We start from the raw sequence: 27,968 nt of genomic DNA on the forward strand, positions 1-27,968 counted from the left end.
ATAAATTTTCCTTTAAGCACTGCTTTAACTGCATTCTAAAAATTTTGGTATTTTGTATTTCTGATTGCCTTAGGGATTATAATTAACATTTTATAACAATTCAGTTCAGATTATTATCAACTCCATTTCAGTGGTACAGATGTTCTTCATCTTATGATAAGTTTACGCCCCATCATAAATTGAAAATATCATAAAAAGGCATTTCATAAACCTAATATACTGAATGTCGTAACTTAACAACATGGCAAATGTATCAATTGTTTGCCCTCATGATCATGTGGCTGACTAGGAGCTGTAGCTCTCTGCTTTTGCCCAATTTAGCAAGAGCATATTTTACTACATATTCCTTATCTGGAAAAAGATCAAAATTACAGGTACAGTTTTGCTAAATGTGTATTATTTTTGCACCATCATAAAGCTAAAATATTGAAAGGTGAACAATTATAAATCAGGGGCAATCTCTATATAAAAATTTTGATCCTATAGAGTTCAATTTCTTTCCCTCTCTTTTGTGCTGTTATTGCTTTATAAATTACATTCTTATTCATTGTCTGTCTCACACAGATTTATAATTATTGCTTTATGATTTTGTCTTTTTAATCTGGTAGGAGGAAAAATGATAGAAGCAAAAAAATACATTTATCTTTTGTACTTACCTATTTAGACCTATATAAATATTCATTATTTCTTCATATGAATTTGGTTATTATCTTATAACTTCAATCTTATGTCCCTTCAGTATGAAAGAGTCCATTTTAACTCTTTTAAGATAGGCCAGCTAGTGATTTATTTTTTCAATTTTTGTGTACCTGGGAATGTTTTAATTTCTCCTTCATATTTAACAGGATAATTTTAGAGTGATTGCTTGATCATGTTTTTAAAAGATATTTGAATGTACCATTCCATTGCCTCTGATCTCCATAGTTTTTTATGAATAATCAACCGTTGATCTTATAGAGGAGTTCTTATAATACGTTGAGTCTTCTGCTGCTTTCAAGATTCTCTTTTTGTCATTGGCTATGGGAAGTTTCATATGATGTGTTTAGGTATGAATTTCTTTGAGTCTATCTTTATGGAGTTTAATAAACTTTGGGGATGTATAGATTAATATTTTTTGTCAAATTTGGGAAGGTTTTGTCCATTTCTCATTAAATATTCTTTCTTTCTCCTACCTTTTCTCCTTGTGTTTAGATCTCCCATTATGTATATGTTGGTATGCTTGATAGTATCACACAGGTCTCTTGAGAATGTGTTTGGTTTTCTTTATCTTTTCTTAGGATAATCTAAACTGGCTTATTTAATTCCAGAATTTCTGTTTGGTTACATATGATTTCTGTCTCTTTTCAATAACCTATATTTGGGAAGATTTCAGCCTCATTTTTTCTTTTAGTTCTTTACACATACATGATTTCTTTTGGACATGATAATTGGAAGATATTATATAGTTTTTTGCTCATATACAGCAAAACATACAAAAAAATCAAAAAATTGTGTACCACCCTCCAATTGTCATTTCTTCCTTCCCCCTTCTATTTTGATCAAACTTATTGACCAACTTTCCCCCCAACTCCAGCATTATCAGTGTAGATTCTCATTTTTTACTTAGTTTTCATCTAATAATAGCATTTTTTTTCAAATATTTACTGAGCACTTTATTTCAGATTCTGTTATAAACATAGAGATTGAACAGTGAATAAGGATTAATCTCTGTTCTCTTGGAGCTTATATTCTAAAAGGGGAGACAGACAGGTGACATACAGTACACCCTTAGGGAGGGATAAGTCCAGTTATAATCCAGGGTAGATAGAGGAGGTCTAGATAGAGTGGTCAGTGATGGCTTTTTTTTTTTTTTTTAAGAGATGGCATTGTAACAGAGACCTTAATGTCATTGAGTTAGCTCAGGGAAGGTCATGGGGAAGAGCTTCAAGGTCGAAGGAGTATCAAGTATAAATGCTGCAAGGTGGGAGCAAGTTTGATGTAATCAAGAAGGTTTAAGTGACTAGAAAGTAATGATGAGAGGACCTGTGGCTCAACAGGAGATCAGAGCAGCAGATAGAAGCAAGATTATAGCAACCTTGTCCACCATGGCAAGGAAATTTAGGTTTTAGTCTGACTTTATTAGGAAGCCTTTGGAAAGTTCTAAGTAGGGGAGTGATGTGTAGTCTACCTTTTTATTAAGTCTTAGCTTAAGTTCACTCAGAAACATCCAAATAGTAGGTCTCAGTACATATACACGTATTTAAATTATCACCACAGGAATAAATTGATCCATCCCCACAAAATAAAATACCCTATTGCAAAGAAAGGGCTTTTTATATTTTCAACCAGCAGGAACTAAGAGAGTTTCTACTGAAATTTTTGCTTGTGGTTCATGATTTCATTTAGTTGACATTAATAATAATCATGGTCATTTTAAGGCAAATATTGGGACTAATAAAACTAATGTTGCCTCTTGTTCATTTACTACATATTTATATTTATCTTATGTGCATGATAACTACTTTCTGTTTTAGATCCTTAATAGGACCCTTTGGTCTACTTTTACGACAGTGGTGGTCCTGATTTATCAATAGAAGTGTGTAGTAGTTTATCAATTGGCATGGGTTTTTACTAATCTACTACTGGCAGTCCTCCTCTTGGTTCCCGTGGTGAATAGGGCATGCAGGGAAATATCTGGCCAGGAATGTTAGGTGGCCAAATAACACAGGAAAGTGGCAGGTCACAGCAAGCAAACCAGTGACCTTGGAATAATAAACAAAATGTTCGAAACCTAGGAGCCACAAATGAGTTCCTGAATATCTTGAATACCATCATCTCAGCTAAGATTAAACTCTGTCAGTATGTGTTTTAATAACACAACATTGCAGTGGGATTTTTTTAAGCTATAAAAAAGTTCCTTTGTGACTCTAAAGCTGTGTAATGATATTGGGGAACCTTTTAGATCTTTGCATTTTGGGGAGTTCAAAGGGTCAGGTCTTCTCTGAGCTCTTCGTCAACTGACTCATGTCCATGCTATAACACTCACATCTCTGGGACTCAGTTTTCTCTCATCTGTCAAAGGTAGAGGGCTTGCCTAGCACGTGCAAGGCCCTCAGTTCGTTTCCCAGAACTAAAACAAACAAACAAACAACAACAAAAAGCCAACATTTTAGGAAAGATTTGTAGGATAGAAATGATAGTAAAACTGAATAAAAATTAAACCAGAACTCTCTTCAATTTTTAGCCTGATAAGAGTTACCAAACTGCACAAAGGGCTTAACAGGAACTTTTGCTTCTGTGTGGATCTGCTACATTATTTTTCATCTCTGACATGTATCTCTTGTGAGCATGGAAAGGACAGGATGAATCAGTGATGAAACAGAGCCAGCTGTGTAAAGATTTATCCATGGAGGGCTAAGGAAGGCAGGATCTGAGATTAAAGAGGTATTTACAAAAACCAGTGAACTACCTCAAAATGGGATTCCTTTTTTGCTTATTCTGCTGATAATGGTGGTAAGATAATCTTTGACTTTTTGGTTCAGCTTGTTTAAACCATTGTTCATTTAGCTAATCAAACTCTAATTCACTTCCTTTGTAAAAATAAATCTCCTCACCAAGGACTTTGTCCTGGTACATATGCATGAGTTTGCACCCCCAGGTTCTGTATCCCTCAAGCTGTTCCTTTCCCAAGGGATCAGTTCAATGAGCTACCAGCCTTCCCAGGACTAACCTGGAAACCTCCATCTTCTGCAGCTTATTCATCCTTGGAATTGCCAGTTCATCTAAAAGATCAATGAGAATATAAACTTATTTTTCTGCCACATTTTCACTTTCATTGAATCTATAATAAAAGTTCTGCTTTAGTAAATAAGGATGGTTCTGCTCATTAGACCTGTCTTTTTTTTTTTTTTCCTTCATGGTTTTCCCATTAGCCCCTAGAGCCAATGCATAAGGTTTAGTTATACTGTGGTTTCCCAGCTTCTTGTTAGAATCTAAAAAGTACAAGCAAAACTTAACTAAAAGAATTATAATTTTCCTCTATTTGCTTTAAACAAGATGGTAGAAAGCCAGTAGCTTTATGTGTTCATTTACAATATTTTTAAATTTTTCTAGTTGTAGAAGGACACAATACCTTTATTTTTAGTTTTTTTTGAGTATTTTTTTTTTTTTTTTGAGTTCCAATGGCCTTTAAAAGATGTCTCTGAGATTCTAAGCTAAGGCAGGCACAGGGAATGGAATCTAAGCTAAGGCAGGCACAGGCACAGATAGTCTCTAGCAATTGGCTGGAGTTTTCAGGAAAAGTGCTCCCTGGAGTGAAAACACCAATTTCCAAGTATATAAATGTCAATTATTTAGGTATAAACCAGACCTCACAATCTGTCTGTCTTTTTTAATATCGTCTTTTTTTTTAATATTTATTTTTTAGTTTTCAGTGGACACAACATCTTTATTCCATTTTTATGTGGTGCTGAGGATCGAACCCAGCACCCCGTGCATGCCAGGCGAGCACGCTACCACTTGAGCCACATCCCCAGCCCCTTAATATCGTCTTTATGTTATTTATTTTTATGTGGTGCTGAGGATCAAACCTAGAGCCTTGCATGGCTAGGCGAGCGCGCTACCGCTGAGCCCCAGCCCCACCCCTATTAATTCATTTTTTAAAAAATATTTATTTTCTAGTTGTAGTTGGACACAACACCTTTAATTTATTTATTTTTATGTGGTACTGAGACTCAAACTCAGGGCCTTACACATGCTAGGCAGGAGCTCTACCACTGAGCCACAACCCAGCACCTTATTAATTCATTTTTATGTGGTGCTGAGGATCAAACCCTGTGCCTCACACATGCAAAGCAAGTGTTCTACCACTGAGCCACTGCCCCAGCCCATATATACAATATTTTTATAAAGAAAATAATTTTTTTCCGATGTTCCAGTTTTAGGAAAATGAGACATAAAAATATAAACATTTGTATACTTGACAACATTTCAAGAGTAATATGCTTCAGCTTAATACCTTGTAAATCATCCAATAGTAAAATGATAAATATTAATTTTTAGCCTTTGATGTGAAAAAAATCTCAAATATTCTGGACAGTTTCTTTATACAAATGGAAGGCTGTATACCTTAATTTGACTCTTAAAAAATGTTATCAGGGCTAGGGTTGTGGCTCAGTAGTATCACACTCATCTGGCATGTGTGAGGCACTGGGTTCGATCCTCAGCACCACATAAATAAATAGATAGAGATAAATAAATAAATGGATAATATTGTGTCCATCCACAATCAAAAAAATAAGTTATCATACATTATTAGTCTTATGTCATTAATGAATGAAGTAATAGTTCTTTGCATAAACTATATTGTTGAAGTTCTTATACCACTTATATGATATTGAAAATTTAATAAGCATACCCAAATTTATACTTCCAAAGAATATTGATTTCTTCAAAATAGTCACCTATGAAATTTCAGTTATTTCAGTGATGCTATTGTTGCTGCAAATGGTGTGGGTTCCTTCTTTGGAATTGCTTCAGAGCAACTGTACCTATCTGGTGAGATTCATGGTAGTTTTCACTCATGCATTGATTTATCTGACAGGTTTTTTTTTGATACCTTTATTTTCTTTATTTATTTTTATGTGGTGCTGAGGATAGAATCCAGGGTCTCACACGTACGAAGAGAGCGCTCTACTACTGAGCCACAACCCCATCCCCTGACAGATATTTTTAAACACCTACTATGTGCTAGTTGTGTAATGTCTAGACTGATGAAAATGAAAACAAACAAAAAAAATGATTGCTGCCTTAATTATATTCATAATTTATTGTTTTTTTTTAATTGGCAAAAAATCATTTAAAGCTGAATTTGGTAAAGATGAAGGATGTTAGTGAAAACCATTTGGTAAAAAATAAGTTATTATATAAAGATACTGGTTTTTCTTTTTTACCTCATAAAGTCATTTTCCAAAGAGACTTTCCAGAAAACCAAGAAAGTATCTTGAAAATAGATTGATTGCTTGTTTTGGTACCTAATTTGAAGGTAACGTAACATTCATTAAGATAAAAGTAACATTGCTATTTTTGCTTTTTAAGTCACTGTGTGTTTTGAACCTCATATCCACCAGCTTTTATTTGGCTAATGTAAAACTTTCTAGATGAGGCCGTGGTTTACATTTGAGAAAACTGGCACACAAATGAAATGACAAGTGTGATTGTCATGTTGATCTTTAGTTTTTTTTTTCTTTTTTGTATGTGTGTATTCACGTTTCTATAAAATACAGATTCTTAGTCTGCCCTGGACTAATGTCCTTCAGTTTTTTTCTTGTAGGTGACCACACAATTGGGAATAAAATAGAAGTGTTTAGTTATATTTCATGATGACTAGTCATACTTCAACGCATGATATAAGAAGAAAAACATTCTCACCATGATTGTACAGAGAGGAGCCCAGTGCCCTGTTCTAGTAGTTGCATTTGAGGTAACACAAGATGTTTGTCTCTTGCAGGGGGATCTTTGGATGTATATAGGAAAATTCCAGAACATGTCCTTGGAAGAATTGCAGTAGCAGTAAGTATATGGCTTGGGAAATTTGGGTGATTTGATCCTTCTAGTTAAGCCTACTTTTATGTCTTCAGTATTTTTTTTCCCTCACTTTCAGTTGACTATCAGGTTCTTCTTAGTTGCCTTCAGCTTTTATCATTTTTGTCTTTTCTCCCCTTCATAGACTAACCCCCAACACAGCACATTGATACCTCTTAGGCTCAGTGGTACTCTCATCTTTTCTATATCCTGGGTTTGCAGAGACCATAGTGATCAGGTTGACCACTAGAATTCTCAGCCTCTTCAAAAGATAACTAGTGTTTTGGACATGTTGTAGTTATAGGCATAAAATTAGTAAATACTTAAAAGTCCAAATCATTAAAAACATGCAAAAAATGCTACTTTGCTCTTAAATATTTTTGCAATCTTTTTTATGTTCTTGATTTTTTTCATTTTTTTTATCAACTACAACTAGGAGCTTATTCCCTTTGTCATTAAAAGCAGCTTTTCTGTTTCCTGATTTCACTAATAAACTGATGAAATATATCAAGTAAACTAACATTTCTGTGTAAGTTCCAGGTTTCAAATTTGGAATAATGTAGGCTAAACAGTGTCTAAGAGAAGTCATAGGGTGGTATAATAGTAAACAATTGCTAAACTAAAGGCACTCTGATAATTTAAATGGTTTAATGCAGAACAAAGTGATTATATCATGTACCATTTAATTAAATGGCTTATTTTCACATTCATTATACATCAAACTGACAACTCAAATTCTTTAATCCAACATGAACACTTATTTAGTCTTAGTTCATTGTAATTCACAGCTTTCCTTTTTTCTCTCTAATTATTGGTGTGAACTGCTCAAGGTGATGAGAACTTTCTTTTCTGATGCTATTGCTGCTAAGTAGCTTCTAATCTACATGTGTAGGTGGATTCATATGAAATCTGAGTACTTAAATCACTTGTTTAGATGAAAATAAAAATATTTCATTTCCTTTTCTAATCTCGGGGGGCGGGATGGAATGCTTTGTGGCTTTTGGCAGTTATTGGCTCTAAAGTTTAATAACACGTATGATAAAGGGTGAAAAAAAGCAAAGAATATAAACTGAAAAAAAAAAAGAAATTTACAAGTTCTGGGTACTCAATTATCTATTGAACTTGGCAAAAATAGAGAAGCGTGTTTTTCTGGGACATCATAAACCTTGCCTGCCTCTCGTGTGGGGCAGCCAAGCAAGGCCACTGCTCTTTTCTGTTGGAGTGGGAAGGCTAGGAAGTGGACACAGTCAGCAGAAAAAATAAGCAAGCTTTAAATACAGGGCTTGCCTATTGGGTAACTGAAAATATGACAGATTATTTTAGTGACAGTTGTTAAAATAAGTGCTCATTTAAGTCATTGATAATATGCTTTTACATTTTTTAAATTTGGGGGTGATTTCTAAAGTATGTCCAGTTTCTCCAGTTTTTATGCTTCATCAGATTATAGTAATGAAAACTGCTTATGGCTGGAGTAGAAGAAAGGCTTTTGATAATTTTGCTCTTCTCGTCGCTTTTCAAGAACTCTGCTGGGGACTTAAGCTTGTATAATACCTTCAAAGTATATGTGTGTGTGTGTGTGTGTGTGTGTGTGTGTGTGTGTGTGTGTGTGTAATCTGAGTAGGTCCCAAAATTGGATAATCCTTTGTTAAAACCAACATATGCCAGATTGGCACATGGCTAACGCCTGACACTGGGAGGACTGTGCCAATTAAAATATGACTAGCAGATTAATAAGTCAAAGGTTATGATTTGTAAAATACATGTTCTAATAAGCCTGGTTGGATTTCCAGTATTTGTGATTCTTTGTCCTGTAATGTTCCAAAGATAACATCAACTTCTTTCCCTTGAGTTCCCTTAGTGGGCACATGAGTATAGTTTTAGCTGATGCCAAGTTTAAAGGATCAGGGTCAAGATGGGAAATAGCTGTATGTTGAATACTTCATGTCCCAAACATTGTTATAAGTTGATATACAAATATTATGTCATTTAGTCTTCATAGCAACCCTATAAACTTCAGACTGTTGAATATATGTTGTATTATGCAACATGAGGTTTAGGAAAGTTAAATAACTTACCTAGAATTATTGTCTAATTAGTGCCAATTTGAACACAGGGCTATCTAACCCCAGGCCCAGGGCTGTCGAACTCCAGGCCCATTGCTCTTTTATGCAGCTTTCCTAAGAGTCTCAGTGGGAGGAAATAAGAGGGAGAAGTGAAGGTGAGAACTAGTTTAAAAAAAAGAGAAGAGGGCTGGCAGGAGCTCAGTGATAGAGTGCTTGTCTGGCATATGCAAGGCCTAGGTTTGTTTTCTAGTGCCACCCAAAAAGAAAAAAAAGGGGGGATAAAAAAATTACAAGTGAAAGAGTAATAAAGTAATACATATAATTGCTTCAAATTAATTTTGAGACCAGGTCTCATTGTGTTGCCCAGGCTGGTCCCGAACTCCTGGACTCAAGTGAACCTCCTGCCTCAGCCTTACAAGTAGCAGGAACTTCAGGTGTGCAGGACTGCACCCAGCGTCAGATTCTTTTCATGTCTTAGAACTACATTTAAGGCATCCCTTTTTCCTCAAGTGAACTTTATTTTCCAGGTTTTAATGATCTGGCATGCAAGGCAAGCCCATACAGCCAAAGTTCATTACAGGATTGACCTCTGTCAGCCTCTGTGATATGTTGTTCAAATTTTCTCTTGTAGGATATATGGCAGGAGGGAATTTTTCCTTGAAGAAATCCATATAAACTGTCTGATTTCAGCCTTCCAACCTGCTCCATGATTTTTATCCACTATTCATTTGAATCTGGTCTCCTGTAAAAAGGAATGCTTTCCTGCCATCTAACACATTTTATTTTTCCTCACATTTTTGAAGCAGTGACACCGTGTACTGTATTTCGAGTGCTAATGTTAATTGAAGTTGTCCCTGAAAGGATGTGTACTTGACATGTCAAGGAGTGAGTGATTGACAGCAGATATAAATACGTTTAGTGTCAAGGCTTTGTCAAGTCATTGTTTTGAAACCTAGCCTACTGAATACCCATAATACTTTCTAAATTTTCAATAGATAGATTTCTAGCTCATTTTACACTGATACTTACATGCTTTAAAGGAAAATGTAGTCTACTTTGATAGTTGGAAGAACAGTTTCTTTTTGAATCTCTAAAAAATTTATAATTTTAGCAGTATCATAAAATCAAGATACTATTTGTTTTATCTTTTTACTACTTGACAATCTGAATATGTTGGATTGCCTCCCCTTTTGTGGAGTGTTTTCAGATTATTCGCTTTGTTGAAACAATTTTAGTGGTTTGCTGTCTATAATGGGCAGGCTTTATAATACACAATAATTTATTTTTTAAAAAAATATTTATTTTTTCGTTTTAGTTGGACACAATACCTTTATTTTATTTATTTTTTACATGGTGCTAAGAATCGAACTCAGGGCCTTGCATATGCTAGTTGACCACTCTACCACTGAGCCACTACCCCAGCCCAATATTCAACAATTTCTAAGTTGAAAACACCCAGACTCCTCAGAACTAAAGCTAAATAAGGTAACCTCCTACAACTCAAAGAGAAAACTGTAGTCATTATTGATAGTATTATTATAAACATTTTAAAAAATATCTTGTCCTTTTTTCTGTTATAAAATTATCATTAATATTTTTTACTTAATTTTTTAAAAATTTTTGGTTGACATAGCAATTATGTATTTATGGAGAACAGTTGACATTTCAATACATGTGTATAATGTATATTGCATTATTAATATTTTAACATTTCCTTTTTTATGTTTAACTTTTCAGAATACATTTTATTGTAATGTCTCATTCCAAATTTTAGAAGAAATAATTTTCTATAAAAATGTATTTTTTTTCTCTTAGAATCATTAGCATATAATAGAATTGATCATACCATGTTAGCAAATCTTTCAGGAGTACATTCTACTCTATGAGAACAATTAAAATGTTAACCTCTGCTCTATATTAATTGGTATAGATTGTTGTCTTCTACCTCTTTAGTAGAAGTAGTTGGTTTTCTCCCTTTGCATTTCTGTTTTTAATGTTGCCCTTAGTCTTTCTTGATCAACTAAAATCTTTCTGTATTTAGCCCCAGCCCTCTTTTTGTCATTTTAAGATATTAAACCACTCATTACTTTTCATTGTGGTAAGTGTTCTTGTTAATATAGCTCTGACTACCTAATATTTTCTATAATGATGGGTACTTTTAAATTCTTCTGGGAAGTTTTGAGTTTCATAATTATGGTATCTAATTACCAATTGCCAACCTTGAAATTGTAAGTGTATGTTCATGTGCCTACAGGGTCAATGGTTGTGAATAAAAGGTACGTCTCCCTGTACAACAATCTTTGTATAAAGATTTTGCAAGTTTCATTTTTGCAGTGCTGGTGATTGACTCCAGAGCCTCACCTCATGCAGTTGGGCTTTTAGGTTTTTAACAGCAACCTCTGATTAGATTTTCCACATAGAAGTTCACACTTGTAATCTTTGTACTTAAGATCTTTAAAATGTCTTTATTCAATATCTCATTGGCTGATTATTCTTAATTCTAGCCTATTACAGACAAAAATTCAAATCTTCAAATCTAATTCCAAATGTTTGTATTTTCTCATTTTGTGACCTGTGCTTTCAGTATTGTCTGTGTGACTCCTCCACATACATGCTTTACACCAGAATTGTCTTGGTATATTTTATTCTTTCCTACACTGATAATTTTTTTAAGTTTTTAAAAAACTTTTATATTGAAATTATTTTAAATTTACAAAAAAAAAATTTGTGAGAATATTACAAAGAATTCCTGCAGATGATTCATCGAGGTTCCCCAATTAACATTTTAACACATTTGGTGAAAATGTCTTTTTCCCTTGACTTTCTTGTGAAGGTGAGGGCTTCCTGACTAATGGTAGGAAAAATGATTCCTATTCTATGCACTGCCTTATTTTATTAGTTAACTTTTTAGAAATTTCTCAGGCTGGGGATGTAGTTCAGTGATAAAGCATGTGCTTAGCAACACACACACACACACACACACACACACAAACACACACATATACACTCTCCTTGTTCGAAAATGTCTTGACTTCAAACAAAATCATACAGAAGTATAAACAATTTTTTTTTGTCCTTTTTTTTCTGTCCCTCTCCTCCCCTGCCCGTAGTACCATTAAGAGTTTATAGGGCTGGGGATGTGACTCAAGCGGTAGCGCGCTCACCTGGCATGCGTGCAGCCCGGGTTCGATCCTCAGCACCACATACAAACAAAGATGTTGTGTCCGCCGAAAACTTTAAAAAAAAAAATTTAAAAATTCTCTCTCTCTCTCTCTTTCCCTCTCCCTCTCTCTCTTTAAAAAATATTTTTTTTAAAAAAAAGAGTTTAGTATATAGCCTTCCAGATCATTTTGTATACATAGACTTCTTTCTTTCACTTGGCGTACTTTATCTTCAGAACATTATAAACTAACTAAGCAGGAACATGTAGCTTTGTCCCCACAGAACCTGGCACAAAAAATGGTAGATGTTCAATAAAGCTTGTTGGTTTCTAGACTTATAAAAGAAAAATTACAGTTGATATGTTTAACTGTTGAAAGTTCCCCATAATTGTATTGTTTTTTCTTTCATAAATTTAGGTTGTTAAAGGCCTTACCTATTTGTGGAGTTTAAAGATTTTACACAGAGGTATGTGCTGGGTTATAAGCTCTTATTTAATTTGGGGTGGGGTGGGGTGAAGCTCTCTAGATACCTTGATTTTTAAAGTGGGGAAAATGATCTGACATTTATGCTAGCTGATATATTTGGAAGTCAAAAAGATGCTTGTTTATGTTGGGTGTTTTTTTTTTTTGCTTTCTTCCTTTTATTTTCTTGTTTCTTTCTCTCATTTATATTATAAACTTGGTGTTATATTTTTGTGAATCATATTTACCAAATATGTAAAAAGATATTTCATAGTGATTGAAAGTGACAGGATCTGATTGTCTTACTTAACTCTAGGTAGTGCAAAACCTTCACTTTTTGTTCAGTTGCACCCTGCCTTTTATTAATATTTCAGATGTCATTATGTATTGTTCCTTAAGAGATTGCTCATATACCTGGAAAGTAAAACTTGAAGTAAGTAAGTGGTGATAGCATCAGAAACAATCCCCTGATTGAGTCACAAAACACATGAGAAAATAATCAGAAGACTGTTGAAAGTTGCAAAAGGAATCTCCTCGTGTTTTTTTAATGTTCTCAAAATGTCTAAATTCATTTGCAGCAAATTATTAAGTGAGAAAGAGACAATAACAAAGCAACTTCAGGGCCTAATGCTAAAATAGTGCTGTTTGATTTTCCACATCTGCTCATCCTAGCTTTATGCACATTCGGAGAATGAAACAGCATACAATTAGATGTAATTAAAGGAAAGTATTTTTTTTAAAGGTATAAATCAAGAGAGGGAGAAAACAACTGATATCATCAAGTGTATTATCATATCTGTCACCAAGCATTATTTTCTTTTGTGGGTGGTTTTAATTCCTAGTGATTCCAATTTCTTCTTAAATTCTTTCTCTTAAAGAAGATATTTAGATTTTAACAAGTAAACTATTCAGTTCTTGAAGTTGTTTATGTTGATTAAGTGGAATCATAAGCTATGCATGCCTGTAATCCCAGCGACTTGGGGGGTTGAAACAGAAGGGTTGTGAGTTTGAAGTCAGCCTCAGTATTTTAGCAAGACCTATCTCCAAAAGAAGAGGGAGTATAGGGATGTCAGGATATAGATCAGTGGTAAAGTACCATTAAGTTTAGTCCCCAGTCCCCGCCCCCCGCAAAATCATAAACCAAATTTTTTATTAAAGATACTCTATCTCTATATCATAGTTGGTACAGAATATAGATGCAGGGTGAATAAACTGAGCTGAGCTGTATTAGTATTACTTTCCCTGGGTATAAATCAGTGTGTAAACACATCTGGTGAGTGAAAGAAAAATGAAACATTTTTCACCATCAAGATTAAGGGAATGTTATTTAACATTATGTGGCTTATATTGCTCCTTTCTGTTCCCTGTCCTTCTACCTTCGTATACCCACCAACCCATAAAGTGGTTAAGCCATTTTAATAGGATTAACCCAGTGGTCAATTCTCGTCATTTCATTGTTTTTTTTGTTTTTGTTTTTTGTTTTTTGAGCACCTGCTGTCCATTTGACTAAGAAACTAGAGGAAGACTTAGAGCTCAGTCACAGAACCTTCATTAGAAGGACTATACCAAGAAATGAGAGTGTTGTGATGAACATGAGTCTTCGGACCATTCTGTACTCCAGGTGTGCAGGATCGTTCTGGCTTGTAGTGAATTGTCCTAGCCATAACTTCCTGAAACAATTTAGTAGCACCAAGAACTCTAAAGTGCAGCAAAATATGTTTTAGATATTCTGAAATCAACTTGGCCTTTCTTCTTTAAAATTAGAAATCATGCTGACAAGTTGATGTACCTCTGATATTCCTGTGTCTGTATTATTTGGTTTTAGTTTTACTCTGTGTTTGAGAGAAATCACTGCATTTTTTAATTTTAATTGAGATCTTGATAGACATGTTTCAAATGTTTTTATCTAGATTGGAAAATGAGTGTGGGCTCAGATTCCTAGAACAATGATCCTGTGGTCTCTGTGGGCAAATATGATTGACCAGAGCTCTCAGAGAGTGGCAGATGCTGGTTGTAGCTCAGGCGAAGAAAGAGCTTTCCGATTTGTGATGGATGTGGGCTGCAGTGAAGTGATGCATGCCCTGTTTGAGGGAAGGAAGGTTTCAAAAGAGTATCTGAACTTGTACTTTTCTTTTCAGTCTTTGCTGACCCAGCCAATCCCCACAGAATAGCCCACTATAAAATACCACTGTTGTGGGAAGATGTGAGTGAGGGCCATGCTGGTGGGCCAACAGATCCTCTCAAGGATTGAGTTCTCAGTGGGGGCCAGGGAGTGTATGCGCATGTATGCCTGTCTGTCAGGGAAAACCAGTGAATTACAGTGCCGATGAACAGTAGTTCATGGGCACTCAGCAGTAGAAATCAGTAGGCTGTGGTAATAGGCCTCATTAAATATACTTACATGTTTCCTAGCTATTCATGGAAACTTTTACCTTCTAGATTTAAAAGCATGTGTTTTTTATTGAAGAACAGAAGAAGCCAGATGTCCCTGAAGACTTTTGTAAAGCATTGTAATGAGAAATTTACCCTAGATTGAGTAGCTGTTAACTTAATATTTTAGAGGTTTTGTCCATATTTAATAACTTGGATTCCATAAAACTAAGATTAAAGATGCCTTTTTATTTACCAAAAGCTATTTAATTTTCTCCTTGATTAAAAAATTGTAGCTTTTTAGATGAGTTCAATCAGGCAATTAAAGATCAGAGCTTTTAAGTTCAGCTAAGGCAATTAAGTAGGTAATATACTTGTTTATACGCTTTTGCTATATGAGCTTGTTGCTGTACCTTCTTAAAAGCACATATACTCATTTTTGCTTCCTCTAATTGATGATGGGAATTCTAGCTGAATATGTGTCACATTGTCAAATCAAAGACAGGTCCTTTTTCAAGAAGTGGGAGAGCCTGGTCAGGCTTTGTGAGAGGACAGACAGGGAAAAGAAGATGGTGAGATAAAATACTGACAAGTCATCTAAGCTTCTCCTTTGTCTTGGTCAATGTACCTGGGTTCTCCTCTGAGTGTTGGTTTGTGATGCTGCCCCCCAAAACCAGCATAGCAAGAAAAAAGGAGACACTGATTTATACTTATGAGCCCAAATTTTTAAAAATTAAGAATGGAAAGCTGGGGTTGTGGCTCAGCGGTACAGTGCTCACCTAGCAGGCGCAGAGCACTGGGTTTGATCCTCAGCACCACATAAAAATAAAATAAAGGTATTGTGTCCAACTAAAAACAAAATATTTTAAAAAAAGAATGGAGATATGTTCAATTACCTAACATAAAAAGAGAACAAACTCTTTCTTACAAATAAATGGTTTCCTTGGAATGCCAAATTCATTCCCGAATTTTTATCTATAGAAAATGTACATAGAAATAGAATATTGTAGAACTTACAAAATATAGCTAATGACTTCCAAACAAATTGTTGAGAATCTGGAGTCTTTCCCTTAGTGTATCCAGTGAAGACCATAGAATGAAATCTGAGCAGTAATCAGTGACAGAGCACCATCCCATGAGGCTTGTTAGTGTGGCCAGAGTTTATTTGGTAGTGTTTTATGTCAACTGGGAGTTGTTGGGAATTCAAATACAGTAGTCACTATTCATAGTGGGTCATCATATATTATATTTAGTCAGTTGTTACTATTTTTTATTTTCCTCTTTAATATTTGGCTGAGATTATATGTGTAAGAGTACTTTATAGCCTATCAAATACTCATATGCTTTTATTAAAATTTTGAATTGATCACTTTATTCTGTTAATAAGGCTACCCCACTCCAAAAACCAGCCAAGGAGAGAGTTTACTATACTTTATATTACCGGATCAAAAATTTTGTAAATCTTTTCTCTAAGATAAAGCAAACATATGATGATACCACAAGAGGACATAATTATTTCAAATGTTTGAAATTCCCACCAAGATTAACTACTATGGAAAAACTGTCCTTATCAGAAGGCATACGTGAGAGCCCTGTAAGCATAACATTGCTGACTGTGGGTAAAAGCAAAGAAAATGAACAGTGAGAAAGTCTATTAGGCCAGATCAGACACTACAGCAAACATTGCAGCTTAACTTCAAAACATACATCGCCACTAATGAGGTGAGAGCCCTGCATATTAATAAACCTGCAGCTGTAGTCATAGCCATCATTACCCACATCAAACACAAATACGAGTTTAACACCTATGCCATTTCTTTGGAAGATGTGAGAATGCCCTGGCAGTAACTGCTCTCTCTTTCCCTGAGGATAAAAAATAGAAATGGAATGGTAATGAGAATAGAACTTAGATTAAGAAAATATAACTGGTAATCATTCTGGGGTGATCTTACACAGAGAGAGAAGTTTATAAAAAGAGAAAAACCTAGATAGTTGGTGTCCCAGGATTTGTGTATTTGTGTGTGTGTGTGTGTGTGTGTGTGTGTGTGTGTGTAGCGTTTCATTAACTTTCTCTAATAGGAAAACCTTAAAAGTATTTTTGCAGAAATTCTAGAGATGAATGCGGTCCAAAGAGATCTGTGTAGAAAAACTAAGTCTTATAGGTTCTACTCCTAGCTTTTTATTCTGCTCATGAATCTGGCCTCATGCTGGTCTTCCACCCAGTCTTACCTTATATGCAAAAGCCAGTATGGTTAGCTTACTCATTCAGCAGTTATTTATTTTATACCTACTATGATCCAGGCACTGGCCTAAGTACTTGGAATACTTCAGTATATAAGACACAAGATTTCTATATTCATGGAACTTATATTCTAGCAGGGGTACATGAGATAGGGAATAATCCAAAAGCAAAACCACAGTAAGCATGTGTTAGAAGGTAGGTAGTTACACGGAGAAAAGAAAAAGTAGGTGAAGTACATGGAGGCAAAGGGGAGGGTGCAATATTAATCAAAGTAGTCCTCCTGGAGAAAATGGCCTTAGAGTGGCCTTGAAGGAGTGGAACTTGTCAAGATGACATGTGTGGGAACAGTTAGAGCAGAAGCTAAAGATGGGCATGTGCATAGAGCACTCGGAGGCTGGCAGAGGCCAGTGCATCTGAAGCCAAGTATAGGGGGACAAGGGTAGAATCAGCTGTTAGGAAACTGTTTTGGCACTCAAATGATTTTCTGGATCAGGGAGATGGTGGCAGATTCCAGCTATACCATGTAATTCCACTTATGTGACATTCTGAAAAAGGCATATTTATAAGGACAGAAAATGTATCAGTAGTTGATATACATTAGAGGGCAGAGGAAGGATTGGTTGGCTATAAAGGTACAAGGGAGCCTTTGGGGCTGTTGGAAATATTCTACATCTTGATTCTAGTGGTGGTTACGTGACTATCTATTTGTTGGAACACAAGTATCTATATTTGTATCTAATTTTAAAAGGGTGACTTTAAAATTAGATACAGATATTATGCCTCAGAAAATCAGTTTTAAAGAGAAAGCCTTTTTTAGATGCTCTACTTTAAAAAGAAATTTCACCTCTTAAAACACTATTATTCTTTCAAAGGGTCTTGGCTATTCTGTGATTCCATGGCTCCTGGCAAATCCTACCTAGGTTTAGTCTAATAATCCAATAGCTTAAAACCAAGCAGACAGACAAAGCAGAATAACTCCTCATGATTTAAAGAGCATCTACAATGCCAGATGCCAGAAAGAACAGAAGGCTAGGGGAAAGGATGGCAGATAAAGGGTAACAGGGAGAAAAAATTAGAAGTTGCAATTGTCATTGGCACAATTCGGAGCATCTGGAAATTGGACAAAGTTTGCTTTTCCTTCAGTAAGTCACATACACCCCATCCCCAAGATATTACTAAGAACTGCAAGTGTGCAGCACTGACCTGGCCTGTTGGGCAATTTTTAAGGTTCAGTTTCTAAGAAGGAATAAAACTTTGCTTGTCATTCCCACTTCAGTCCTGCTGACTGGCTTCCATGCTGGGTGAGCCTGGACAGGCAGGTCTCTGCTGTTCTCTGCATCTTAGTTGGCTCATGCATATGTACAGGAGAGGGGCTAGATGACCACTCAGGTTCCTTCACAAACCAGGGTTCTGGGCTTGGGGATGTCAGGACTGAAGGAAGTGTGATGGGTTGACGAGGTAGAGATACAGAGTAAATGACATACAGGAAAAGAAAGAGAAAAGGTGAGAAATGCTGAAAGGATGAAAATAATAATAATAATAATAAATATTTGTCAAGCACTTACTCTTTACTGGTCACTGAGTGCTTAATGTGTACAAACTATTTAAAAGTGTTCCTTCAAAATAAGGAATTCTTGGGAATACAAAATATTTTTTTAGATGAAGTATAAACAAATAATGGAGAACTAAAGCAGTGTGGTTTAGCTGAGACAAAGGTTGCTTTCTAAGCCAGATTAATGGAATCAAATCAGAAGACATCTTTGAGAGAAAAAGTTTTTGAAGTATAAAGACACTGAAAATCAAGTATTATCCCTAATAAAGAATTATAAAAAGGATATGTAGAGTCACAACTTGGATGGAAAGCAAAAACATCCCTTTTAAAGGTCTTTTTTTTTTTTGGAAATAATTGTAGATCCACAGGAGGTTGACAAAATATGTTCGAGGAGGTCTGATTCAAGGGCATCCTTTTTAAAGAAGGAAATTTGGAAAAAAATTGAAGGCTGATAATCCAAAGGAGTGTAGGCAGGTAAATGTTATATATCTGCTATTGCCTTTCAAATGAAATCAGTGTGAATTATAAAGTTAAAAAAACACTATAAGAATGTTCATACCATATCTAAAAAGTATGCACTAAAAGAAAAGAGATGGTAGAAGTGAAAATTTTGAATATCTTAGGAAAGAAATTTTGATGTCAAGGTGGTAGATTATAGGAACACGTCTTAAGTTGAGATTTGTGGCAGAACTCAATTAGGGAAATGATCCTTTGCTGGATAAGGTCATTCTTTAATGAAAGATGTTGGAAAGCATTAAGTACCAATAGAAAATTAACCTAATTAACTTTAAGTAATTTATGATGAAATGTAGTTTACACAAAACTTGCATAACAAATCTCTTTTGCAGAAATCTATATAGTTTGTGCTTAACTGTGGATTATAGTAAGTTTTGAAATAATCTAAGCTATATTTTTGCTTTCTGGAAGATCAGACAGTTTTTTAAAGGACTGGTTAGTGTTTAAGCAATCCAAGTCAATTTAAAGGAGTCATCCCCTGTTGGTTTTATGTTACACTGGGAAATGCTGAGAGGTCTGGGTACAGGGAATATCTTTCCCTGAGCTCAGGAACTGCTTAGTCAGATGGATCTGGAAGGGGGAGTTTGTGTTAAGCAAGTATTAGTGGTGAGAGTCCCAATTGCACCTTAGCTCCTGTTTAAAAATGCTTTGGATATTGTCCTTTAAATGCAAATATTACATGACAGTGTTAGAGTAGATCATAAGTCATGAATATTTATGTTTTTGAAAAAAAAATAAAATGGCTTAGCCCATGAACTGAGGTAAACAGACTAGTTGAATGAATCTGGGTTGTTGGTTTTTCTGCAGCTCCGACTAGCCACACAAATGAACCCCTCTAGAAATTAAACCTCCTTCCCCGTGTTGGTTATTCGCTCTCATTGCCTCAGGTGGTCGCTGGGAATTTCTGTATGTGGGGTAATGATTTTCAAAAGGACAAGAAACCCTATTCATCATTACTTAAAATTGTTCTTTTAAATGAGTATGTGCCTAAAATATATAAAACATTCTCAAAACTCAACATTAAAATAACCCAATCCAATTTGCAGTGGACAGAAGCCATGGAGACATTGTCCTGAAGAGGATCTACAGATAGTACATAAGCTTATGAGAAGATATGCAGCATCATTAGCCTTTAGGGTAATGCAAATTACAGCCACCATAAGCTATTACTAAACACCTATCAGAATAGCTAATATAATAGTGGCAACACCAAGTACTGGTGAGGATGCAGAGAAATCAGACCACTAATACATTGCTGGTAGGAATGAAAGATGATAGAGCCCCACAGTTGGCATTTCCTACAAAACTAAACATGCAGCTATTCATATGACCCGGCAGTCGCACTTCTAGACATTTATGTCAGAGGTATGACCTGTGTACAAATGTTTATAGTAGCTTTATTCATATCACCTCCAAACTGGAAACAACCCAAATGTCCTTAAGCAGGCGAATGGTTAAGCCAGCTGCAGTGCACTCTACCAGCCAATGCTACTCAGCAGTAGAAGAAAACTAGAAAACTAACACAGAACCTGTATGAGTCACCAGAGGATTGTGCTGAGTGAAAAAGCCAGTCACAAAGGCTGTGTCCCATATAGTTCCATTATATAGAATTCTTGAGTTGATAAAATTATAAAACGGAAGGTGGATTTGTGGTTGTCAGGGCCTAATAAGGGAATGGAGGATCGGATGGAAGTGGGTATGGCTATAAAAAGGCTTGAAGAGGGATCATTATTGTCACAGAAATGTTCCCTATCTTGATTTCAGTGTCAGTATCTGGTAATGCTATTCTACTATAGTTTTACAGAATGTAGACATTAGAGGAAACTGAATAGAAGATGAGCATTATGTCTCTGTGTTATTTCTTACAACAGCATCTGAATTTACAGTTATCTTTAAAAGTTTAATATAAAAACATGTATAGCAATATATAAACATAAAGACACAGCAATGTGTAGAAAGAAATATCTTTGTGCATATGAGAGAGAAAAGGAATATCTTTCTGCATTTCCTGTATGCAAGTGGAATCCTTATTCAGAGAAGGTGGTCCTAGACTTAGTTTTTCTCTTTCATATGCATCTGTGATAGGATCTGATCAAGATAGAATCATCCATTTTGGGACACTGAGAGAGTAAGGAACCCAAGGGAAATTACCATACTACCCAATTCCCCCTCTGTTCTGAAAATGAGTATTGGTGGAAACCTTAGAAGAGACAGAAACAAAGAGATTATATGCTATACAAGGAAGAAATGCAAATGGGAGAGGGAGGTTAGTCCCCCAATACTTTTGCCTAAAATTCTTCTGCCTCTGTAGTGAGTGAGACTTAAAGTAAATCATGTGATTGTTTTGTGTTTTGGCCCTCATTGTGTTTGACTCACTTTATGCTGTCCACTCTGGTGAGCCCTTGTCCAACTCATAGCATGATGAACTTGTTATGGATGAATGTCTGACTCATCAAGCCCCACAGACAGATCTGATTATGGCTTCATGCCAGAGGCAAACCTGAATTTTAGGATTGATCAAAGGGAAGGGAACCCTACCTGTGTGATGGATGATAGGGTCATTTTTACCAGTAGAAGATGGAGGCCACAGTGAATTTATGGCACCGATTGTTTGCCAATGCTTATTTGTGGGATGAAAAAATTGCATCATCGGGCTGGGGTTGTGGCTCAGTGGTAGAGCACTTGCCTCGAATGTGTGAAGCACTGAGTTCGATTCTCAATACCACATATAAATAAAAAATAAAGGTCCATCAACAACTAAAATGAATAAAATAAATAAAAAATTTTTTAAAAATTACATCATAATTTTCCGGGGATAATATTTTTCACCTTCAGTATGGCATAATTGGAAGCCATCCTTTATTCTCTTTTCTAGTATAAAAGCTTTATCCTCAAAGGATTCTGCCAAGTAGCATGGACAGGCAACACTAGCAATTGGACTGCTCCACGTCGTCTCTTTCTCCAGAGGTGTGATTAAGGGTGATCAGCAATGCGAAAATCAAATGCAGACTTTCACTGTTGGAGGATTAAGTTTCTTCTGGATTGAGGTTGATAATTATAATAGTTTAATATTTGTTATTAATATTGTCATTTGTTGAGTATCCCCTGTGTGCTACTGAGTCAGATCTTTTCTGTATATAATTTTGTTTAATCTTTATGATAACCTTGTAGGGAAGGTATCACTGTATCTCCATTTACTAGATGAGGAATTGAGGTTTAAAGAGGCAGTAAGCACTTAGTTACTCAATGGAAGAGCGCCCCTGGGGATCAGACCTAGGTTTGTTTAAGTTCTGTTTCTTCCTCTTAATTCGTCTCAGCTACCTGACCTTGGGTCATTGTCTTAACTTATTTGAGGTCATAGTGTTGTACCTGGGACGCAGCAAGTATTAATAGTTCAGACAGTTGTTTCCCAAGAATAGAAGCAAGAGATTGAGAGAGAACAGTTAGAAGCTCCCAAACTTCCCCCTATATCTCCTTTTCTTAGAGAGAACATTAGCTTGTGAGAAGTAGAAAGAACCTAAAGTAAAATCAGTTCATCTGAGACCTTCCCAGGTTTACCGAATTATTCAATGCCAAAGCATAGACAATCATCCAGCCTGCTAGTTCAAATGAGATTTATCTCATAATGCAGTCTGTTAAAGCTTAAGAGGTACAGCCAGAACCTCTGGTTGTGTGGCCTTGGAAAATTAATTTTATTAATTTAAGCTTCAATACCAGGTTAATAATAATACCAATCTCAAGGGTTACAATGAGAATTAAAGGAAATAACGCATGCTAATAATGGCTTAGCCCATTCCTGGCACATAGCAAGGGCCAAGTAAGTATCATCTATTTTGATTATTGTTATTTAATTAAAACAATTTACCAGACTTGGTCCTCTGAACATGCCGCTCAAAGTCCAGTCTATAATCTTACACTGTATTTCTGCATTTAATTAATTCCTTTTTTTTTCTTTTTTCTTTTTTGGCTGAGCAGCATTTCAGTCTATAGGAATCTTACAATCAGTGGTATCTTGGGCTTGGGGAAGTAGGTTGTTCCAGAGTGAGAGCAGAATGAAGGTTTCTTCTGATTCTCAGGAACTCATTCCTCCACCCCTGGGGTTTCTCAAACACTGACAAGAATATGTACACATTACAGATAAATCTAAGATTCACCACTTTAGAAAGAAATCTCTTTTCCTTACTGTGGAAGAGTGAGAGAAGGAAGAATTGGGATGGCAGGCCTTTTTGTCCTTGATATTAGCCTGCTAAGTGCCCCCTTTTCATCATGTGGAAAAGGGAAGCCATGTATGTTGCCTCCATTATGAACTGAATCATGAGACTCTAGACACTAACTGCCATTTAGGATGGCTAATTAGGCTGCTTAATTTTATTTAAGGCTTTTGCAAGAATATTTGGATGACCTACCCTTTATTATGTGATGGAGTGATTAGAATAACTTTTATATTGCATTGTGGTTTTCTCTTAAGTGCATTCCTGTTGTGCACAGATGAATTTGTAATGCAGAATATCAGCATAGTCTATATTTAATTGTACCTGCTGTTCTCATTCATTAGAATGTGGTCCCCAAGAAATAACTACATAGATATATTGGTTGTTGTCTTTTCACAAGACAATTAAACATAATGAAAGAGTATTGCTGAAGCGCCCTGGCACAGTGCTAGGAGAGGTACTAAGAGTGGAGTCCTGCGTTCTCTGGCTCCTCCTGAACTGAGAGTAGCTTCTTGGCATACAAGCAAGCAATGCAATCGCTTAATAGAGGGAAGAAGTTGAAGAGAAGTTTATTTTTGCTTCCAATATCACCCCACAACAGAGCCACGTTCCACATTTTAAAACTCAACTCATGTTTTCTTAAGAATTGTACCATGCCTGCTTCTAAGAGCATTCGGTGAGGCTTACACCTCAAAGAACCAAGTAAATTAAATATTTTAAACATAAAGGAAAACAGAGAGGAGAAGGGAGAAGTAGGAGATGTCACCAGCATCTGATGTGAATATACCATGCCAAAAGGAGTCTTCAATTTGTATGGTTTTCTTTTTCTGACAGAAAAAACACCTAGTATATACAAAAACACCTACTATATCCTTTAGAACCAGTCTTATCAGAAAGTTGATTTGCAAGCCCCTATTCAGAATGCACTGGGTAACTCTTAACTGTAGTTTTGTGAACAAGCTTTTATTTATCTGTTTTGAACAGCCCTCTCGGCTCCCAGCCAAATCCTGTCTGAGGGTAACTCCCACCCTGACCCCTGATTATGTTGGGGGCAGAGGCTGGGCAGTGGGCGGAGAAGCTCTTTGTGGAGAGCTGCTGAAAGCATGAGCTCTTGAGGGCTCTGGCCTTTATTCACAAGCTTGAGCTTGATGCTGTTTGTGTGGACTGTTTAATGGCTAATTGATGCAGCATGTGTAAAGATATAGTTTCCTGCATGAGGCAGTTATGGGTGGCAACATGAGTTGTCTCAACATGATACCAATTTCCACAGTCAATTTGGTCAATTCAGTGGAAGGAAGGAAAAAAAAAAAAGACAGTCCAGCCTAAAAATCAGTCAGAACAGTTACTGGAGGTTATTAAGACAACCTGGTTGGCTGACTGAGTTTTTCATGTTTGAACCTATGGTTTGTATTTTGTAGGCATAGCCTTTGCCATTTGGGGAAATAATCATAAATACACAAAAGTGGCATTTTAAAGTTAGTATCTTGGGCTGGGGATGTGGCTCAAGCGGTAGCGCGCTCGCCTGGCATGCGTGCGGCCCGGGTTCGATCCTCAGCACCACATACCAACAAAGATGTTGTGTCCGCCAAAAACTGAAAAATAAATGTTAAAATTCTCTCTTTAAAAAAAAAAATAAATAAATAAAGTTAGTATCTTTCTTTAAATATCTGTAATCACAAATTTAGACCTTCTAATACATACCAGTTTTGAGAGGATAACTGTGTGTGTGTGTGTGTATGTGTGTTGTAATATTATTAGGTTATATAAGAAGCTGATGTTTCATACTTTGTCATAAATAGAATAGAAAAGTGATCACCATGGTCACAAAGCACCCACAAAACTATGGCTTATCAGTTAGTCTTTTGGTAATAAATAATGTTTATGATAAATCAGGTTGCATCTTCAGGCTATTTTTTAAAAACAGCTTTATTAATGATATGCAACTTATATGCCATAAAAGTCATCCATTTTAAATATATGATTCAGTAGTTTTGAGTAAATTTGTAGAGTTGTACAATCATCACCGTAATCTAGTTCTGGAACATTTACATCACCCAAAAAAGGAGATCTCATACCCATTGTCAGGAAATCCCTACTCTTGTCCCAGGCCCCTGTCCCCGGACCCAGGGAACACTAATCTGTTTTCTAACTACAGATTTGCCCTTTCTGGACATTCTATGTAAGCAGAATCATGCAATATGAAGCCTTGTGCTTCTTCAGGTAGCACGATATTTTTGAGGTTGATATATATTGTAGTATATCAGTAGACCATTCATTTTTATTGCTGGATAGAGATATGTCACATTTTGTCTATTCATTTATAGACAAATAATGCTGATATTCACATGTAAGTTTTTATGTGATTCTATTTTCCTTTCTCTGGGGTAGATACCTAGGAGTGTAATTAGTATATTTCTTTAAATATTTGTAACCACAGACAATCCAATAGATATTAGTTTTGAGAAGTAACCATTTTGCCATTGATGTATACTATGTAATCAGTGTAATTAACTCTTTTTTTATACTTTGTTAAAGGTACAATAAGATAATGACCACTGGTGGGGTTGTAGCTCAGTGGTAGAGTGCTTACCTAGCATGTGTGAGGCACTGGGTTCAATTCTCAGCACCACACATAAATTTAAAAAAAAAAAAAAAAAGGTCCTCTGACAACTGAAACAAATATTTAAAAAAACAAAACAAAACAAAAGGTTATGACCACAAAGCCAATATGGCATTGTTACACCTAATTTTCATTTTTTGAGACTGGGGCCTTACTGGGTTGCCCAGGCTGACCTTGAATTCCTATGCTCAGTCTTCCTGCCTCAGTCTCCTGAGTAGCTGGCACTAAAGGCAAACACCTACCTAGCTTATTAAACATAGGGCTTGTGTTTAATTTTTAAAGACACTTTAAGATTGATTTTTGCAGTTGCAGGCTCCTATAGAAAATCACCTATTATCATCCTCAGCAAGGGACAGACCCTGTTTGTGGGCTCAACATTCTTCCAGCTCCCTGGTATTTTTCTGATCATCTTCTTAGCCCTTCACATCATTGGACAGAACTGCATCATAACCACCTATTATTCACTTGTACTACACTACTGCAACTCAGAGTCATTATATCATTAAAAAGCTCAGCTTACTGTGACATCCCACAGAAGGAGTGGGAAAACATTGTGACAAGAGATACTGGATGTGATTGGATAATTGTTAACTTTCGTGTTATCCCAGCTGAACAGCACTTTCCATTCTGGAAGAAGCCTCCCCTCAGTTGCAGCTAGTGTATTGAAAGTTAACCTCACTTAGCATTAGGGTCCAGTCAAATATATTAGAAGATCCAAAAAGGGTGGGAATCATTGTCATTTCCAGTTCTGCAAAATAATAGCTTATAGTATATCTTGTGTATTTAAGTATACAAAATGTTCTTTCCATTCATTTGGTTTATTCAACAGTTCATTGAGCACTAATTTGTGCCAGTTAGACTAAATACAGTCTCATTTAATTCTTGTAACCACTTTGTCAATGTAGGAAGATAAGATATCTGGATATAGTAAGATATAATCAGATGTCAATATATCATATATAAGATTGGGTTTTATCTGATTTACCGGCACTGGTAAGGTAGTTTTTCAGTGAGAGTTCAAGGTTGTTTTGAGAATTAAGTCAGACTGTGCTGAGCACTAAGCATGTGAGCATGGGTGGGTGTATGTATATACACACATGTGCTCAGAGGCTTGAACAGTTTGTCTAGTGTCACAGTCAATCTTGGATTAAGTCCATAGGCCATTTCCCATGATATTATCTGACCAACAAGAACCTATTCTAACTCCTGTAAAAACTACTCTGCAGAGAATGACTATTTTCTTTCTAAAAAGAAAGATGATGAGGAATGTCATTAAAAATGGGTCACTTTGCATTGTATTTTTGTCTCTTTCTCCAACACAATATTGACCTAGTAGCCAAGATGAATTAAAACCAAACTTCAAATTAAGGAACACCAAAACATGACTGTTCCATTCTTAGTGCTAAAGGGAATGAAAGTTAATTTGGTTTTTCAGTAAAGGCTTATGTCTTGCAAAAGAAGAAGCATATTTCTCTTTAGTGGTGTGAAAGGACCTATAATTCCTGGCTTCTACATACCTCATTTGTATTTTCTTTGAGAAAATGTGTTTCAGTTAAAATCAATGCCCTACTATTCATTTAAGCTCCCTTGCCTTCAATAAAACTAATTGATAAACCCTAATAATTAATGGCCTGATTAAACCACAATGACTTACATCTGCCCTGATGATTCCCATTTATAATCAGTCACTTTAATGACTCATCTTTTCTGCGCTTTGCTTACAGAAGAAAGGCTATGATGTTTTAAGTGAGCTGAATGTAAAGCTGTATGCCTTCAATTGCTATTTGTTTTCCATAACTTGATACAGCATTAAAATAAGCATAGATATAACTACTTCCTTAAAAGTAATCTTTCTGCCTAATCAGATGTGCTATTGTCTATGGCTTTGAAAAGCAAACAAACAAACAAAAAAATCATATCATTTTAGCAATCCTGGAGCTATTCTTGAGAGTTTTAGAATTTGCATGTTTTAAATGAAACTTGAAGTAGTCAGTGTGGTGGCTTCATACCTCAGATATCATGTGGAATATTATATTGGAGGAACAAGCAGAATTTAAATTAAGGGAACTGTGCTTAGTCCAACATTTAAAGGGATTCACTTTGCTTTCAATTCTGCCTGGTGAATTCAGATTTAGCTTAACTATATAAAGTTCTAATATAATTTATATTCCATTTACCTCAAAAAGGATTTAAGTGACTTATGAGATCAA

The 27,968-nt window shown here is 35.7% G+C and overlaps 1 protein-coding gene across 6 annotated transcripts in view; it reads left to right on the forward strand.

The window, feature by feature from the left end:
• Map2k5 (mitogen-activated protein kinase kinase 5) overlaps positions 1-27,968 on the forward strand; it is a 235,694-nt gene that overhangs the window by 93,298 nt on the left and 114,428 nt on the right. For all 6 annotated transcript variants that reach the window (XM_077799532.1, XM_026408801.2, XM_026408803.2 and 3 more), the window contains 2 exons: positions 6,488-6,549; positions 12,203-12,251. In XM_077799532.1, the coding sequence (XP_077655658.1) occupies positions 6,488-6,549; positions 12,203-12,251 (111 nt within the window). The remainder of the gene's footprint in view (positions 1-6,487; positions 6,550-12,202; positions 12,252-27,968) is intronic.

This window comes from Urocitellus parryii, chromosome 6 (assembly GCF_045843805.1).
Source record: "Urocitellus parryii isolate mUroPar1 chromosome 6, mUroPar1.hap1, whole genome shotgun sequence".
Taxonomy (NCBI): Eukaryota; Metazoa; Chordata; class Mammalia; order Rodentia; family Sciuridae; genus Urocitellus; species Urocitellus parryii.